Consider the following 20,048-nt stretch of genomic DNA (forward strand, 5'->3'; position numbering starts at 1 on the left):
ACAAGCAGTTGTTGTTGTTGTTGTTGATTAAAATGTCACATTTTACTTAATTTTTTTTTTGAATTTTCCAGAACTACACTGTTGAAAGCTCCCTTCTATGGCTTCAACTATGGTTTCGCACAAAGTATGATGTTTTTTATCAATGCTGTGGTCTTCCGATTTGGAGCATGGCTCATCGTAAATTGTTTCATGGTTTTTGAGGACGTGTTCTTGTAAGTTATTTTATAAAATATACCCATGATCTTCAGTACTGCTGCTATGGCAATGTTTAAATATGCATTATACAGTACCTGAATAGGTTTAACCAAACAATCCTAGGCTAGGATAACAAGGTAAACTTTAGGGGCTAGATTTTCAGTTGCTTGCGCCAGCAGTTAGCGCCTTAAGAGAAGTGATTTTCGGGCGCTATGCGTGTAGCGCCCGGGCGCAGCGCAGTTTGCGCCCCGCCCCAAATTAAGTTGCCCGTTAGCGCCGGCGCAAAGTTTAGCGGCCGCCCGGATGCGCGCGCAGAAAATGATGTCACATCCTCGTGCAATGCCCTTTGGCCGCCCCGAATCAAAACTTCAGTCGGACCGCCCCATTGTGCGGCTGGCGTTCAGAGCGTTTGTAAAATGGAACGCAACACACCCTGGGGAGCGCAAATTAAAGGGCACTCCTCCTGCCCTATACAAGGCAGTCTGCATGTGTTGTGTGGAAGGATCCAGTGTGTCGTTGTGAATGGTGTATTTATGTTTCCCTCCTCCTCCTCCTCCTCCTCCTCCTCCTCTTTTCCCCCCCAGACTCTGCCTTTGAAAAAAACACATGCACCCTTCCCCTTTAAGAGCTCACTGGCACCAGAGTGTCTGCCGTGCGCTGCGCCCGAGCTCGGGTGTTGCGCTCTGCACCGCCGGCTTAGCGCCTAAAGATAGTAGTGGAACGCCTCTTTTAGCGCTCCACCAACCTCTTAGGGCGAAGCCACTGAATTTCCAGCAACGGGGCGCTACTTTGGGGCGGGCGCTAACTTCGGGCGGGCGCTAAGGTTAGCGCCCCAAAACTGTCTATACTGAAAATCTGGCCCTAGGTTTGGTCACCTTCATTCCCAGGACATCACGTATGCTGCGACAGAGACTGTAGACCATATTTTACTATATTCTCAAGATAAAGTTCTGATCATGGCAATATTGAAAAGTGCATTAAGCATTATTTTGAATCATGCCTTATTAAGGAAGGGCCTAATTTCAAATATCATCTCAATTCACATAGGGGTCTTCCTCCCAGCCAAAACCAGGTGGTAGTACTCCAAAAATGGTGGCAATGACCATTTTGTGCACTTTTGTTGATTAGTTCTAAAATATTGGAGATGAGCAAAGAGGCTGTTTAACTGGCTGGTGTGGTAGGAGGTGGGAGGTCATGTGATGAAACCTCCAAGAATACATCCAACCAGAGTTGGCAAGCCTACAGCTTGCAGAATCCTTCCTTAATTGTGCAGCTGAGAAAAGATTATTTTCTAATTGGTACCATTAAAGTTGATGCTTCAGACAGAATTTGTGGACATTCAAAGCCTGTGAGCTCAACCAATTCCTGGTTTGACAAGTCATGCAGATAACCTAACCACAGCACCCCCCCTCTTCCTACAGGCTTAACTTAAGTCAGGTGCTAGTCTGCTGTAAATGGTGGGATTTCTGGGACGGCAGTTTTTGCCCTCATTATCCTCATTTGCGAACATGCACCACTTTGGGATCGGGTGCAACAGCAAACCAGTAGCCATTTTTACTGGAAATTAATATTTTGGAATGGGTGCAACTCTGGTGTATCTGAATTATGCCTCAAACTCTGATCCCTTATGCAAAATATAAATGATTTTGGCCTCCAAATGAAGATTGGAATTTTGGGACAATTGTGTTTAGCTTTATTGGTTCCAGTTATTTGGATATCTTTGTTCATTAGCTCTGTCTTTGGCTGAGTTATTTCAGTCACAAACACACACAGCTTACTTCCTTTGGGAATGCCTTGTTAGAAAGATAGAAAACATTAAAAGTAGCATCATTGTAATAATTTGCCTAACTTTGTTGAAACGTCTATTTAATTGCTAGCATGCTGTTCCAAAATCCTGAAATAATATAACATGATTTTTCATTCCTTTTTTAAAAAATAATTTCAGGGTTTTTGCTGTCATTATATTTTCTGCTATGAATATTGGACAAATGGCATCTTTTGCACCAGACTATAACAAAGCTCAAATTTCTGCACAAAAAGTAATACAATTTCTTCAAAGGAAGCCACTAATTGATAGTTACAATGAAGAGGGAGAAAAACTGGTGGGTAGCTCATGTTTGTAGATATGCAGTTTGTTTGTATATACATATTGTATATATATATTGTTGCATTGATTGTATCTTAAATAAGTGCTAATTAATTCTCACATTTTTCATGTTGCATTCTTGGAACTCTCATATTGCAACTTGCAATGGTGGTGTTGAATCAATTGTTCATCCTATTAAAAGGTACACAAGTGCTATGAATTACATTCAAACCAGCTGTGGAGTGAACAAACAGGAGTGATGACAGAGAGAGTATAGCACAGCAAACCTACCTTACTGATGAGGCATTTCCGATTATGTTTGACAGTATTAGGGATGAGGGACTTCAGTTATGTGGATAGACTGGAGAAGCTGGGGTTGTTCTCCTTAGAGCAGAGAAGGTTGAAAGGAGATTTGATAGAGGTGTTCAAAATCATGAGGGGTCTAGACAGAGTAGATAGAGAGAAACTGTTCCCATTGGCGGAAGGGCCGAGAACCAGAGGACACAGATTTAAGGTGATTGGCAGAAGAACCAAAGGCAGCATGAGGAAAAACTTTTTTACGCAGCGAGTGGTTCGGATCTGGAATGCACTGCCTGAAAGGGTGGTGGAGGCAGATTCAATCATGGCTTTCAAAAGGGAATTGGATAAGTACCTGAAGGAAAAAAAATTCAGGGCTACGGGAAAAGGGCAGGGGAGTGGGACTAGTTGAAGAGCTCTTGCAGAGAGCCGGCATAGGCTCAATGGCTTCCTTCTGTGCTGTAACCATTCTATGATTCTATGAGGCAATGGAGAAGTGCATGCTACAGGTAAAAACCATAATTCCCATTATATAAAGGGTCCAATAGTCATATGAGGCAATCATCAGACGTTAATAAGGTCTCCACATCCTTGCTGTGCTTGGTAAAACTCCCTCTATTCCATCCAATCAACATGACTCACCTCTCATAGCACCCGTACTGCAGAATAGAATGGGATATTATGATTACAAACTAACTTGATAGCAGGGCAACCAAATTGATAGTTGGTGTTAGGGATTTGAGTTATGAAGATAGATGGCAGACTTTACTGCAAGAGTGCATAGTCTCAAACTTAGCAATGTAAAGGAGAAAAGACAGCTTAGATTTAACTACTTTACAGAGAAGGTCATGAATGTACAGAATGGACTGCCAAGGGAGGCCGTGAGGGTTGATTTTATTGGCAAATTCCAGAGCCAGTTGCATAAGTGCCTAGAAAAAATAATTGATAGAGGGGTATGAGAAGTATCATGGGATATGCTTCGTAGGGGCTGGAACAGATCAGCTGGACCGCAGTAGTCTTTTCTTGTCCTGTATGTTCCAATTTTCCCATGTAACAAAAACAGTACATCTTTGATTAAGGTGAGTCAAGAAAAAGATCTAGTTGGCAAAATATCACAATGTAGGGCATGAAATATAAAATCTTCAGCTCTACAAACAGATCCACAAGGAAGTAACTTTGTCATTTGTGAAAGCAGTTTGTGAGATCACTAGGTAGATCTCCCATAGCATTGCTCACAGTGTGTCAGAGGATACAGTGGTACAGGAGGCAGTCAGTGTGCAACTGCAGCATCACCAGGATCTATTAACGTAGGGAATACCCACATAACTGATTACATAGGCATTTTCAGTATTAAATGTTGACATAAAAAATGTGACCAAAATTATGACAATAGGAAGTAAAGTTTGTGGACAAGGAGGCTGATTTTCATCTTCACTCACTATGGGAATTAAAATCAGGGCTGTAGTTTTGGGATGAGAAAAAAGTCAGATCAGATCCTCAAAAAGACAGAGTGAGTGAATTTTGCTTTGTCTCTACTATTTTTGTTGTATTGTGCTAATAAATCTTGCTGAGTTTTCAGTATTATTGAGAACTTAATGGAGCATTTGCAGTTGCCCGATCACTTTTTTCCTAGTTAGCAGTTGGGATTTCTTTAAGAATATTAGATCAGTGCTGCTGTTCCTGGTGTCTGTTCATCATCATAGTTTAAGTTCCTTACCAGCGCTGTTATTGTAAATACAAAGTAAAATTTTTATCATAAATTTGTAAAATGAACTGTACTGCTTGAAGTCTGTATATTGGATAAATATATCATTAAAGATGCACAGTTAGCTATTGAAAGATCCAGAGCAGTACCGTTCACAAATTGCATAGTACAATAATATCAGCAGTGCTGTGACTGGTTTGTTTTAGCATACCTTCTATATTTCATCCTCATAACCATTTCAACCTTTCTCCTTTCAGAGCAACTTCGAAGGGAACATTGAGTTCCGTAATGTGAAATTTGTATACCCCACAAGGCCAGACGTACAGGTTCTAAAGGGTCTGAATGTAAAAATTAATAAAGGACAAACCCTGGCACTTGTTGGAAGCAGTGGATGCGGAAAGAGCACTTCGGTTCAGTTACTTGAGAGATTTTATGATGTTATTGATGGACAAGTGGTAAGAGTTAGTTCATAAAAACAATTTTAATTCCCCTACTTCGACTCAGCAGCAACAATGGGGGCTGAGTGAATTCACTTCACTATTGTTGCTTCGGAACTAGCCTGGCCGCTTCAGTTATCTGTATCCCATTGTCTATCCAGCGCCTCCTTGGTCTTCCTTGACTTCTTGTTCCGTGTACCTCTGTATGTAGGGCTATGAAAGGTATTCTAGCTGTTTCCTTTCTTGAAACATGGCCAATCCATCACAGCCATCTTTCTTGGATCTTCTGTATAAACATTGGCCTGAATTTGCGGTTGGTATGATGATGTAATCTCAGAGTGTGCCGTCATACCGCCTTTGAAATTGACCACAAGTTCGGGATCGCAAAATCCGAACTTGCGATCTGTCAAGTTCTGACTCCGCATCGGCTTCACTGCACATTTCACCCACCCATTGAAATCAACATGCTGGTGAAAAGTTGGGCTAATTGCCTACCTACTGCGGATTAATACTTTGAATATTTTTACATCTGGTGCAGACAGGCGCAGGAGCCTGTTGCACAGCGTAAGGGGAGGATGGATGAGAATATTGTATTAGTTGATGGCTGCTGACTGACCCATTGAGTGTTTTCAGCATTTTCTGATTAAAAATTTATTGATCCGACACATAGCTCTTTGAATGCAAACTTTCCCAATGAGTTTTTGAACCCAGAAATTAAGCACAATAAACACCAGCAATAGGCATTCTATAGATTGGATATATTGGTTTAGAAACATAAAAAAAAGGGCAATGTTTTTGTGTGCTGATTATTTCTCAACATATTACAATATAAAAAACTACTGATTAATAGAAACATTTTGTACTTGGGTTTGCTTACTTTATTGGCACAATTCAAATAATGGAGCATCTGATCAAATACTGAGTAGGTAAGAACTGTATATCTAACAAATGCTCCATTATTATTTACACATAGTTATGAAAGATGTTTGATCAAATGTATATCTGGCATAACTAAAATATATATACCTACCTTTTTAAATCCCTTTAACCAACATTTCCAATTAAGAGTGACTATTAAATGCCATGTAGATTGTAGATATATGCCAGTAGAAGACTACTGTCTTCTATTGACATGTTTTCTCTGTTTTCTGATTGGCTAAGAGTCAGGAAGTGAAAGGAACACTTCCCTGCATGATCCCAGGTTCACATAGGCACAACGGTGTGCCCTTGGGATCCATGGGTCACTATACTGCGTACAACTCTGCATCGTTTGAAAGCAACCTCATGAAGGGTGCTTCGCACAAGGTGTGGTAAACCACTGTTATAGTTATCACTGTATATTGTTCTCACTGTTCTCACTGTCACATCACTACACGAGGTCGCCTCTTGTCGCACTGTTATACCTGGGCTGACCACCTCCGACTCCGCCCACTACCTGCCCAGGTATAAAGGTAGCTGACTGGCTAGTATTCCTCCCTGTTGGATCGGATCACCCACGAGGGTGGGCTCTGTTATTTAGCCAATAAAAACCTTCAGTTACGTTCTTAACTCGTCGCCTTTTATTGGACTAATTGATAGGCATATCAATTTTATTGGCTAAATTTTAAAGATGTCTGATAATGAACAGCAACAGCAAGGAGCTCACCCAGCAGCACAGCAACAGCAGCCTCCAGACAACGGGCCACACCAGCCGGCTTGGCTGCAAGCCTTGAAACCACCATACCTGGATCTAAACCCACAGGCACCAAACTCAGCCAACGACTTCAAACACTGGCTGGACTGCTTCGAATCGTACCTGGAGGAAGCCGTCGTCCCTCAGAGATCCAAACTAAGAGTCCTGAAAGCCCAAGCGAGCCCGAGAGTATATACACTCATCCAGGACATGACTACGTACGACGACGCCATCAACCTACTGAAACAGCAGTACCGGAGCCCGGTAAACTACATGTACACTAGGCATCTCTTAAGATCTCGCCAGCAACAGCCAGGAGAATCGATAGCTGAATTTTCACGAGCGCTGAGACAACTCGGCAGGAACTGTGACTTTAAAGCGGTGACGGCTACTGCGAACATGGAAGACAATGTCCGCGACGCCTTGGTGAGAGGCCTACGTTCCGACTACACACGGCAAAGACTGCTTGAAGCTAAGGACATAGACCTGGACAAGGCCGAAGCCCTCGCCCTCACCCTAGAGGCCACCCAGCAAGACCAGGAAGCGTTTGCCAGGTACTATTCGCGACCCTGGGACTCGGGCCCCACCCCCACCCCACCACCCTTCACAGCGCTGCCCCCGGGACCTACCTCAGCGTCTGCATCACGGATCCGACCGGGCCCGCTAGCCCCGGTACCGGCCCCGACATCAGGCAACCCCGATCGGGCCGCTGGCTGCTTCTTTTGCGGCCAGGAGAAGCATCCGAGGTCGCGCTGCCCAGCCAAAAACTCGACCTGCAAAACCTGCCTCAAGAAAGGCCACTTCTCCAAGGCCTGCAGAAGCAAATCCTCAGAAGCCAGCAGTGCCTCATGCGAACCCTGGGGGCGGCCATCTTTGTGTGGGGCAGCCGAAGCCTGCAGAGCCTCATGGGAAAACCAGGGGCGGCCATCTTTGTGCGGGGCAGCCGAAGCCTGCAGAGCCTCATGGGAAAACCAGGGGCGGCCATCTTTGTGCGGGGCAGCCGAAGCCTGCAGAGCCTCATGGGAACAGCAGGGGCGGCCATCTTTGTGCGGGGCAAACGATTTAAACAGAGCCTCATGTGAACTACGGGGGCCGCCATCTTCGCCGCCATCTTGTCATGACAACGACGCGCTCATCTACACCCTAGCTTCCGTGACCCTGGATCAAGCCCGCCCGCACCACCTGGCCAGCTCAATGATGGACATCAAAGTCAACGGCCACGCCACGACCTGCCTGTTCGACAGCGGAAGCACGGAGAGCTTCATCCACCCAGACACGGTGAGCCACTACTCCCTCCCCGTCCTGCCAACGCGCAGCCGCATCTCGATGGCATCGAGGTCGCACGCCACAGACATCAGCGGCTACTGTGTCGTGACATTGTCGGTTAAAGGGACAGAGTATAAAAATTTTAAACTCCTCGTACTCCCCCAGCTGTGCGCTGCCGTCATACTAGGGCTGGACTTCCAATCCCACCTCCAAAGTGTAACCCTAGCATACGGTGGACCCCTCCCCCCACTCACAGTCGACAACCAGCGAAAGTTAAACCGCCCACCGCGTAACACCTGCAGCCTATCCACCCTCAAGGTACCGCCACCTTCCCTGTTCGCTAACCTCACCCCCGACTGCAAACCTGTCGCTACTAAGAGCAGGCGGTACAGCGCTGGGGACAGAGCCTTCATTAGCTCTGAGGTGCAGCGACTCCTGAAAGAGGGCATTATTGAGGGGAGCAGCAGCCCCTGGCGTGCCCAGGTGGTGGTAGTCAAGACCGGCGACAAAAATCGCCTGGTTATCGACTACAGCCAGACCATAAACAGATACACCCAGCTGGACGCATACCCCCTCCCCCGCATATCGGACATGGTCAATGAGATTGCACAATACCGCGTATTCTCGACCATCGACCTCAAGTCGGCCTACCACCAACTCCCCATCAGCCCGGAGGACAGCCAGTACACCGCCTTCGAGGCGAATGGCCGCCTCTACCAATTCCTTAGGGTCCCCTTTGGTGTCACCAACGGGGTCTCGGTTTTCCAACGGGAGATGGACCGGATGGTTGACCAGAACGGACTACAGGCCACTTTCCCCTATCTCGATAACGTCACCATCTGCGGCCGCAACCGGCAGGACCATGACGTGAATCTGGAGAAATTCCTCCGTACGGCCCAACGGCTGAACCTCACCTACAATAAGGAGAAATGCGTGTTTAACACAGCGCGCCTTGCCATCCTTGGCTGTGTAGTAGAGAACGGAGTCATCGGCCCCGACCCCGAAAGAATGCGCCCCCTCATGGAGCTACCCCTCCCCCACTGTCCAAAAGCACTTAGGAGAACCCTGGGGCTTTTCGCCTACTATGCCCAATGGGTACCCAATTATGCGGACAAAGCCAGACCCCTCCTGAAAACCACATCCTTCCCCCTCACGGAAGAGGCGTGCGCGGCCTTCTCCCTCATTAAGGGAGACATAGCCAAGGCCACAATGCACGCAGTGGATGAGTCAATCCCCTTCCAAGTGGAGAGCGATGCATCCGACTTCGCCCTAGCCGCTACCCTTAACCAGGAGGGTAGGCCGGTAGCCTTCTTCTCAAGGACCCTACAGGGCCCCGAGACCTGACACTCGTCGGTCGAGAAGGAAGCCCAGGCAATTGTGGAGGCAGTACGGCGCTGGAGGCACTACTTGGCAGGCAAACGATTTACCCTCCTCACCGACCAACGCTCGGTTGCCTTCATGTTTAATAACAAGCTGAGGGGCAAGATCAAGAACGACAAAATCTTGAGGTGGAGAATCGAGCTTTCCACCTATGATTATGAGATCTTGTACCGGCCCGGTAAACTGAACGACCCCCCTGATGCTCTTTCACGCATTACATGCGCCAGCGCGCAAAGTGATAGACTTCAGACCCTCCACAATGACCTCTGCCACCCCGGAGTCACCAGACTCTACCATTTCATTAAGGCCCGCAACCTGCCATACTCCATCGAGGAGGTCAGGACCATGACCAGGAACTGCCAGATCTGTGCTGAGTGCAAACCGCACTTCTATAAGCCGGACAGAGCAAGCCTGATCAAGGCCACCCGCCCCTTCGAGCGTCTGAGCATCGACTTCAAGGGGCCCCTACCGTCATCCGACCGTAATGTGTACTTCCTCAACATCGTTGATGAGTACTCCCGTTTCCCCTTTGCCTTCCCCTGCCCAGACATGACCAGTAACACGGTCATTAAATGCCTGAACAAACTCTTCGCCTTGTTCGGGTTCCCGAACTATATACATAGTGACCGGGGCGCCTCCTTCATGAGCGAGGAACTCCGTCAGTTCCTATTGGAGAGGGGTATTGCAGCAAGCAGGACCACCAGCTACAACCCCCGAGGGAACGGCCAGGTGGAAAGAGAGAACGCGACGGTATGGAAGGCCACCCTCTTAGCCTTAAAGTCTAAGGGCCTCCCAACCTCCCGCTGGCAAGAGGTCCTCCCGATTGCGCTGCACTCCATCCGGTCACTACTTTGCACTGCCATTAACACCACCCCCCATGCCCGAATGTTTGTCTTCCCCAGGAAGTCGACTACGGGAACCACCCTACCAACCTGGCTGACCTCTCCGGGACCCGTCTTGCTGCGAAAGCACGTGAGGGCCCATAAAACGGACCCCCTGGTCGAGAAGGTGAACCTCCTGCACGCCAACCCCCAGTACGCCTATGTGGCTTACCCAGACGGACGGGAGGACACTGTCTCCTTACGAGACCTCGCACCCTCACCCCCCCCTCCCAACCCCCCGAGTCCAGCCGAGGTAGACGGCATGCCGGAACCCCACGAGCCTTTGCCGACTACGCAGACACCAGCTTTAACACCGGATAATGTAACACCGCCGCTGCGACGATCGGAGAGGCTAACGAAGCCTCCGGACAGACTGACATACCAGAGCTGGTAATACACTTCACCCCGCCGGACTCTAATCTAAACAAGGGGTGAATGTGGTAAACCACTGTTATAGTTATCACTGTATATTGTTCTCACTGTTCTCACTGTCACATCACTACACGAGGTCGCCTCTTGTCGCACTGTTATACCTGGGCTGACCACCTCCGACTCCGCCCACTACCTGCCCAGGTATAAAGGTAGCTGACTGGCTAGTATTCCTCCCTGTTGGATCGGATCACCCACGAGGGTGGGCTCTGTTATTTAGCCAATAAAAACCTTCAGTTACGTTCTTAACTCGTCGCCTTTTATTGGACTAATTGATAGGCATATCACAAGGTAAGTGCAGATTCCATTCGGATGTCGGCAGCGTATGCCTCTGACTACGAATTCAGGGCCGTTGTTTCTTGTCCAGGCCATGTGACTAGAATATCATTCTTGCATAATGCATACCCCCAGTAATCTTCTCAACCAACTCATCTCTGCTGTTAGTATCTTTTGCTATCAACTTTTCTCATATTTCAGCACTCAGATCTGTGTAATACTAAGGGGATAACCATTGCTTCATAAACTCTTACCTTCATTTTTATTGAAATATTGTTGGCCTTCCATATCCTGCTTAATCTTCCAACAGCAGCAGCGCAAATCCAGTCCTTCTTATGATGTCTTTTTCACAACTCCCATTCTCTGATATTAAGGTACCAAGGTATACAAACATTTCCATTTACGTACATCATCTTGATAAAAACTAAACATATTTTAATTTGTTCAGCAATTTAAGTAAAAGATGAGAAAATTTGGTAAATGTAAAAAAAATTCAATACTGTAAAAAAGACAATCAAAACTTTACTTATTAAAAATACCCTGACTTTTTACAAAGGAAAATGGAAATTCTTCCTTTTGTGAAGTGGCTTAATTGGGAAGTATGGCACTGAGCCACTCAGAAATTAAAGGTCCCAGGCTATACCCTCTCCTCCTGGTCCTTGTCTATGTTGAATAAGCTGAACTTATCCCGGGTAGTGATGGGGCTTCTACAATTGGTGTCAGTGTTCCTGGATGAAGAAAGTAAAATTCAGTCAGTGTTCCCAATCTAAGTAACTCCTACTGGAAATTGTGCAGATATGGAAATTGGGCAAGAATGGGATCAGGCTCGGTCCCCTGTAATCAAATAGCATGTCAGCACTTACAGAATGGTCACTTGGATACGGTAGTGAAGGGCTGTTGCACTCATGGAACCAAGGCCCTGTCTTTAAGAGATGTGTGTGTGTAGAATAGATCTATATCAGAGCACTTTATTTACAGTTTTTACTGACTGCAGTGTATTGTATCACTTCATCACATGACTATTAAATTATATTTGAAATACATACTGGGTTAACAATACTACTCCTCATAGAAAAATTACATTAATTTTATATATAGCGGGCAAGCAAGCATTTCATGTATTTCTTCAGCATATATGATCATTCACTGCATCCCGTTATCTTTTCCAGTTAGTAGATGGGAAAGATATAAGAAGTCTCCACTTGCCGTGGTTCAGGCAACAGATGGGAATCGTTTCCCAGGAGCCCATGCTCTTTGACTGTAGCATTGCTGAAAATATAGAATACGGTGACAACAGCAAAGCTGTAACTCAACAAGAGATTGAAGAAGCAGCAAAAGCAGCAAATATTAACCGTTTCATAGAAAGTCTACCTAATGTAAGTCCACATCTTTCTTTGCTGTCTTTAATTAGAGTGCATTCATTACTCTATTAATATTTTAATATATTTGCACATATTGAATTATTTTGTAATAACTACATTTAGAAGTTTGTGTACAAACAAATACAAATATATGAATATATTTAAAAAATTGAACACTAAGGGATTGAAATCGTGCTGTGCGATATCATTAACCAGTCTGTTTATAATTCTATAATAAACGGGTTAATGCCATAATTAAAACAGCAGACAAAGATGTTTAATACAAAAGCATTATTGCATCTGTTACCTGAAAGCTGCCCAGTGAACTTGGCATTGATTGTTTACTTAATTCAATTACAAGAGCAAAACCAGTTTTCAAATTAACCAGTTCAAAGTGTATCTACGATCAGAAAAGATCAACACTGCATTCAATAGAGACACAGCAAAGCTCCACAATCTCCATCTGTATCTATGGCCGCGATTTTGCCGGCGTTCAGAGGGCGGGTTTGGAGGCGGGTCCAGAGTTAAAATCAAAATGATTGATGGCAGTTTGCGAACACGCCACCATCCCATCTCCACGCAACTTTACAGAGTGTCGGGTCTCTGAGTTCCAATCAGACCCAACACCAAGTGGCGGGAGAGCCACTTAAGGTCGTTTACAGCTTGTTAATTGCCTGGATAATCCTATTTTAAGAGGCTCTTCCCATTTTGCAACATTATCAGCGTGTTGCATGTCGTGCAACAAACACGCCAGCTGATTGTGTCGGGTTCAGCAACTCGCTGAATAATTGACAGCTGACCCTGCAGCATAAAAGCTGACCTGTAACATGGCTCACTTTCTGTTTTGACATTTTGGAACACATTTTGCAGGTGTATTGAGGTTGTAAGTTTTTAAACTGAGATCCATATGCACTGTGACCTCCTTGGAAAACCCTCTCCCTACATTGACTGAGCACTTATAACATCTATTCCTCAACTGAGATACATACCAGCAGAATGGGAACCATTTATAGCCTCTCATCCTGGTCCTCAGAATCGGAGGAAGAGCAGCCGCGCTAGGAGGCTGAGACTTATGCAACAGGTAGTGAATCTGCACAATGCTACACCATCACCTGGAGCCCAGAGGAGCAGGTGGACACTCCTTGCGGAGTCAAAGTCACCACCGCACTTAACTTCTTTGCTTCAAGGCCCTTCTAGGGATCAGCAGCAGACATCAGTGGCATCTCCCAGTTGGCCGCACACACTTGCATCACGCAGGTCACCGATGGCCTCTTTGCAAATTCGCACAATTACATCCACTTCTCCACGGATGAAGCAAGTGTAACCGCGTGTGTGGTTGGCTTTGCAAATATGGCAGGTGTCCCAAGGGTGCAGGGCGTCATAGACTGCACACATGTGGCCATTAGGGCACCCCATCACAACCCAGCCATACTGATGAACCGCAAGGGCTTCCACTCCGTTAATGTTCAGCTGGTGTGTAACCACAGGAAGAACATTATTCATATTTGCGCCAAGTTCCCTGGCAGTTGCCATGACTAGTTTATCCTGCGACAGTCTACTGTGCCTCAGCTGTTCAATCTGCCAACTCAATTTTCCGGATGGTTACTTGGAGACAAGGGCTATCCCCTGAAAACATGGTTAATGACACCAATGAGGAGGTTATCAAACAAAGCTGAGGAGCAGTACAATGTGAGCCACATTTCCATCAGAAGCTCATAGAGCAAACCATCGGCTTGCTCAAAATGCAATTCAGATGCCTCAACAAATCTGGTGGAGCCCTACAGTACGCACCAGCCAGGGTCTCGAGAATCATCGTGGTCTGCTGTGCCCTGCACAACATCGCACTGCAGCGTGGCTTACCGCTGCCTGAGGAACAACTGGCTCAGCGCACAGCCTCCTCAGAAGAGGAGGAGGAGGAGGAGGAGGAGGAGGCGGCAGATGAGGAAGACGTTGAGGAGGCAAATGTGCCAGTTCCACCAGCATGTGTGTACATTGCTGGCCATGAGGCAAGGGATACACTAACCTATGCCAGATTCGTGTAAGTTTACGCATCAAACACATGTGGCTGGCACATGGAAATGAGTGTCTGGCTGACCTTCTTAACATACCATATAGCATCTGTACATCAAATTGTGATTTCCTATCACTCTCACCACCATCATTACAAATGAAAGGTGCCCTGATCCTTCAATGTGCAACTTCCATTTCTGAGCACACATAGGCCAACTCTTTGAATCTTTGACATCGCATTTCTTTAATACAATGGGAATAACGATGACAAACGTAGCTTTGTATTAAATTAAATCACCCAAGTGACTACCCTTGAGACTATTTGTGTGTTAACTTTCTCTTACGCGTGCTTATACGTGGTGCTTCCCCTGTGGCTTCAGCATATGTAGAGGCACCTTGCTCACTTCTATCCTGTGCCTGCTTTGACACCTTTGGTGGGCGTCCTCTGGGTTTGGGAGCCTAGGAGGGCTCTGCAACAGTTTGCTCCTCCTGCGGCTGTGCAGGGGCTGAGACGGCCATCTCATTTGGATGAGGAATCTGGGGCTCTGACCGAGGGCTCCGCAGTGGCATGGGAGTGTGAGCACTTGAAGAGGAGTCCACACTTCCTTGTTGTCGACCACCAACATCCCTCTCATGGGCCACCCACACTTCACTGCTAGCAAGTAGCTGGAGAGCACCTTGCTGCACATCAGTGTACTGACAGTCCTCATAACAGGGACGTAGATGTGCCTTTGGTTCCTCTCCTCAATAGATGCCCATTAAGCCTCCATAGCAGACCATCTATTTAGAAGAGTCACCATGTTCATTTGTGTCTAGCGATTTATGTTCCCCGTGGATGTTGCCATCCTTTCCATGCAGCACCTACATTCGCCATTGTGTGCACCACGACATTGCTCATGTTTGAGATGGACTCTTCCATTCTCTGCACACTCGCAGTTACTGTGGTTGCAAACCCAGTCAGAGACTCCTGCACTTGTTCCTGAAGCTCCAGCACCGCTTTCTTTCTGAATGGCCCCAGAGGCATAGGGTCCACATGCAGCTGAGCAGAGCTAGGAGCATCCAGGTCCCTCCCACGAGGACTCTCAACTGCTGTTCCCGTCTCCACCATCTGCTGATGCTCACTTCTGAGCTGTGATACACCAGGTGACAACACTAACCTATCTTGCAAATGACCCACCAAGGTGTGCGTCTCTGCGCTGGTGCTGGGTGCACTCATTTCTGCTGACACTGCTCCCTCAGAGGCTGCAGCTTCCTCTGAGGAGTCGTCCAGCTCTTCCTCCTGGACAGTGGGGAGGGGGGCTCTCAATTGTCCTGTGGGGGAGTAAAGGCATGAGTTAGACATGTGATATTAACGTAGTAGACACATCCCATTGTGTGGTGTATGTAACCTGTTCCACCTTAAGAGAACTACCTTAAGAGATGTACTACTTTCTCTTGGCTGCTGTATACTGTAATACCGGTGGTGACCACACTGGTATATAAACGTTGTGTAGGGATTTGCTGGGCAGTTCAGCCCTGACCTCCGAATAGTAAAGACCTGTTAAAAGTTATTCTTGTGGTCTGTGTCCAGTGATTTATAATAAGCATAACTGGGACACACAGACTTAACAGTGGCGACGAGTCCAATCTTACCCTGCGGCAGTTTTACAGAACGGGCGTCGAGAAGAGGCATCCGCCCTCATCATCCTGCTGAGCACCATCGCACGGGAGGCATCGAGAACCCGGGTTAAAAAGAAAAATTCTGACCACGAAGCCCTCCATCAGCGACAGGCAGTGATCATCCCTTCTACCACGGTGGTGGGTAAGCCGATCAGCGACATGAGCAGAAAGTCGGCTGCGTTGACTGTGGAGTGGGGGAGGGAAAACGGAGGAAAAAGGGCGGAGAACTCGACCATGGCCGGTGAAAAGGGCCGGGCTGCAATCGAGGCCGAGAGGCGCAGCGACTGGGGCAGCTTAAGACACGAGAGCCGCGGAGAACTCAAACGCAGCCGGTGTAAAGGACCGGGCTGCATGCGGGGCTGAGAGGCGCAACGGCAGGGGAAGCGTGAATGCCCACGGGAACCGCGGGGGAGTAAAAGCAGCGTCGGGGAATTGAGAACCGCTGGGGAGGCGAGAACGGCAGCAGCATGGCAATCGCCATTGCAGCCAGCGGGGGAAGAAGGCAAACGCGGGAATCCGCCATTGTAGTCGGCGGGGGAAGAAGACAAGCGCGGGAAAGACCGCCAAGCGCGGGAAGCCGCCATTTTAGTAGGCGGGGGAAGAAGACAAGCGCGGGAAGCCGCCATTTTGAGAAAAAGAAAAATTTAAAAACTTGCAAGGATGCCTAAACATGGGAACATTAATACCTTTGATAGCGATATTGAAGATTGGACCACGTATGTAGAACGCATGGAAGTTTATTGTAAAGCAAATAAGGTACCAGATGATGAGAAAGCACTAACCTTATTAAGCTCAATGGGTGCGAAGACATACGGGCTATTGAAGCACCTTCTATCACCAGATAAACCGACGGATCAGACTTTCGCGAATATTGTTACTGTCCTGAAAAATCATTTAAACCCCACGCCACTGATGATAGCGGAACGATTTAAATTTTACAGAAGAATGCAGCTGAAAGACGAAAGCAACGCTGAATTTTTAATTGAACTGCGTAAGCTATCAAAGTACTGTCAGTTTGGAACAGGACTAGCAGATGCGCTGAGAGATAAATTTGTGTGTGGATTGTTAAAAGAAGGAACACAAAAGCGGCTGCTTGAGGAGAATGATCTTACGCTTGATAAAGCTGTCACTATTGCAGCATCGCACAAAGCCGCAGCGAGAGGCACTGCGGAAATGCAGCTATGGTCACCGGAACTCAGCACCAATCAAATGGTCTTGGGTACAGTAAAATTTTATCGTTGTGGAAAGACAACGCACGATCAGAACCAGTGCTGGTTCAAAAATCAGGAATGCAGAAAATGTGGCAGGCTTGGTCACATAGCTAAAGTATGCCGGTCAGGAAAGAAGACCAGCAACAAAAAGTCACCGCAGGAAAAGTACAGAAAGGTACACAAGGTGACAGAGAGTAGTTTGAACGAACAGAAGTCAAATTCAGCCTCCAGCAGTAATGAACTGGGTAGTCTAAGAGTACACAATGTTGGTAAGGAAGCAGACCTCCAAACAATCTGGGTCACACTTCAGATAGCAGGAGTCCAAGTGAAGATGGAATTGGACACTGGATCGGCATTGACGGTCATGAATAAGCAAGATTACAAAAGGTTATTCCCACATATTCCCCTACGGGATACGGAGATTGTATTGAAAACATACACGGGGCAAAGAGTATACCCCATCGGGAAGATAGAGGTAAAGGTGGTCCACAAGGGCAAAGAAAGCCGAGGAATGGACTTATATGTGCTACCTGAGGGAGGTCCACCACTACTGGGACGGGAGTGGATTAGGAAAATAAATATGGACTGGCATTCCTTAAAAGCACTAACGGTAGATTCCGGTAAAAAAGATGTCAAACCTAAACGATTGTCCAGAATATTGGACGATGCTAAAGAGGTGTTCCAACAGGGACTGGGAACACTGAGAGGAATTACGGCAAACATCAAGGTTGAAGAACATGCAAACCCGAAATTTTTCAAAGCCAGACCGGTACCTTATGCGATACGACCTGTTGTGGAAGCTGAGCTGGAAGGGCTAGAACGTTCAGGAGTACTGTCTAAGGTAGACTGGAGTGAGTGGGCCACGCCCATTGTTCCCGTCATGAAGCGTTCATCGAGCAACAAGCCGGGGGAACCGGGGAAGGTTCGCATCTGTGGAGATTTCAAGATCACTGTTAATCCGGTGCTTCACACGGTGCAGTATCCGCTTCCGCGGATTGAGGATATCTTCGCTTCGTTGTCTGGCGGGAAACACTTCACCAAGATAGACCTGGCGCAGGCGTACTTACAGATGGAAGTTGAGGAAGAGTCACGCCAGTATCTCATGATCAACACGCATAGAGGCTTGTACCGGTATAATAGACTGGTTTTTGGAGTGGCATCGGCTCCAGCAATTTGGCAGAGGGCCATGGAGCAGGTATTACAGGGAATTCCAGGCACACAATGTTACCTGGACGATATTCTGATTACAGGAGATGATGACAAGGAACAACTTGCAAATTTGGAACTGGTGCTCACCAGATTGAAAGAATATGGACTTCGAGTTAATCGCCAGAAATGTGAGTTCTTTCAGAAGCGGATCTCGTACTGTGGTCATGTCATTGACCAGGAGGGGCTTCATAAGTCTCCTGACAAGATCGAAGCTGTTGTGAAGGCTCCCGCTCCGGATAATGTATCCCAGTTGAGGTCATTCCTAGGGTTGATTAACTATTACCATAAGTTTCTGCCAAATTTATCCACGGTGCTGCACCCGCTGAACGCTCTTTTGCAGAAGGGAGTACCATGGAAGTGGAGCGAGGACTGTAAGAGGGCCTTTCGCAAAAGCAAGGCATTGATGACCTCAGAGGAAGTGTTGGCTCACTTCAACCCAATGCTGCCTATTCATTTGGCTTGTGATGCTTCTCCATATGGTATTGGGGCAGTACTCTCACACAAGTTGCCAAATGGCCTGGAGAGGCCAGTTGCGTTCGCATCCAGATCATTGACCTCCGCTGAGCGCAACTATGCTCAGATAGATAGGGAGGCTCTCAGCCTTGTGTGGGGAGTAAAGAAGTTTAATCATTACCTGCAGGGCCAAAAGTTTACACTTCTGACAGACCACCAGCCGTTGGTATCCATTTTTAACCCTAAGAAGGGTGTTTCGGTGATGACAGCACAGAGACTCCAGAGATGGTCCCTTTTCCTAGGGGCACATCAATATCAGATCGAATTCAAAGGTACAAAGCAGCATGGTAATGCTGATGGGCTGTCGCGCCTGCCACTACCTACAGAGGAGGAGGCACCGACGGTTGACCCTGTTGAGTTATTTCACTCGACCATCATCGAATGTTTACCAGTCGCCAATGCAAGTATTGAAAGAGAAACCAGGAACGACCCGACACTGTCCCGGGTCTATGAAGTGACAGTGAAGGGATGGCCAGCACATGGTGATCCACTGTTACCGGCATTCTCAGCAAGACGAGAACAGCTGTCCGTCTGTCAAGGAACATTGATGTATGGAACAAGGGTGATTATTCCTCCTAAGTTAAGAGAGAGAGTTCTAAAGGAACTGCATGAAGGTCATCTGGGGGGAGTCAAGATGAAAAGCCTTGCTAGGGCTTATGTGTGGTGGCCGGGTATCGACCAACAGATAGAGGATCTGACGAAAAGCTGCTCAGGGTGCCAAAAAGTGCAAAATGCACCTCCGATTGCACCGCTGCATCCATGGGAATGGCCTTCAACCCCATGGCAACGTGTACATATTGACTTTGCTGGTCCATTCATGGACTCCATGTTTTTAATTGCGGTGGACGCACATTCTAAATGGCCAGAAGTGATTAAAATGACTACCACTACCTCGGAAAAGACGATCGCGGTGCTAAGAACGATATTTGCAAGAAATGGATTGCCAGAACAAATATGTTCAGACAACGGACCGCAGTTCGTGTCAGAAGAATTCCAGAAATTCATGAAGAGACAACCGTGGAAGAAGTTAGTGAACCTGAAGCATCTACCTCAGAAGTGAATGTACCTGAGGATGATGTCCAATCCATAAGAGATCAACTAGATGAGTCACCCCAGCAACGAGAATCAGAGACCCCTGAAAGGCGTTATCCAACTCGAATCAGGAGGCCTCCTCAGAGACTGAATCTTTGAACTGTTTTGCATGAAGTTGTATATATATATATCTATATGTTATTATGTTATGTTAAATGGGGATATAACTGTTAAGCTAAAAAGGGAGGATTGTGGTGTATGTAACCTGTTCCACCTTAAGAGAACTACCTTAAGAGATGTTCTACTTTCTCTTGGCTGCTGTATACTGTAATACCGGTGGTGACCACACCGGTATATAAACATTGTGTAGGGATTTGCTGGGCAGTTCAGCCCTGACCTCCGAATAGTAAAGACCTGTTAAAAGTTATT

The 20,048-nt window shown here is 46.9% G+C and overlaps 1 protein-coding gene across 1 annotated transcript in view; it reads left to right on the plus strand.

The window, feature by feature from the left end:
• Positions 1–20,048, plus strand: part of abcb5 (ATP-binding cassette, sub-family B (MDR/TAP), member 5) — a 211,491-nt gene that overhangs the window by 181,381 nt on the left and 10,062 nt on the right. Inside the window, exons 21-24 of the mRNA XM_085989371.1 lie at positions 72–212; positions 2,141–2,297; positions 4,541–4,738; positions 11,794–12,000. Of these exons, the coding sequence (XP_085845497.1) occupies positions 72–212; positions 2,141–2,297; positions 4,541–4,738; positions 11,794–12,000 (703 nt within the window). The remainder of the gene's footprint in view (positions 1–71; positions 213–2,140; positions 2,298–4,540; positions 4,739–11,793; positions 12,001–20,048) is intronic.

This window comes from Somniosus microcephalus, chromosome 5 (assembly GCF_052327205.1).
Source record: "Somniosus microcephalus isolate GS21.2 chromosome 5, FLI_Smic_1.0, whole genome shotgun sequence".
Taxonomy (NCBI): Eukaryota; Metazoa; Chordata; class Chondrichthyes; order Squaliformes; family Somniosidae; genus Somniosus; species Somniosus microcephalus.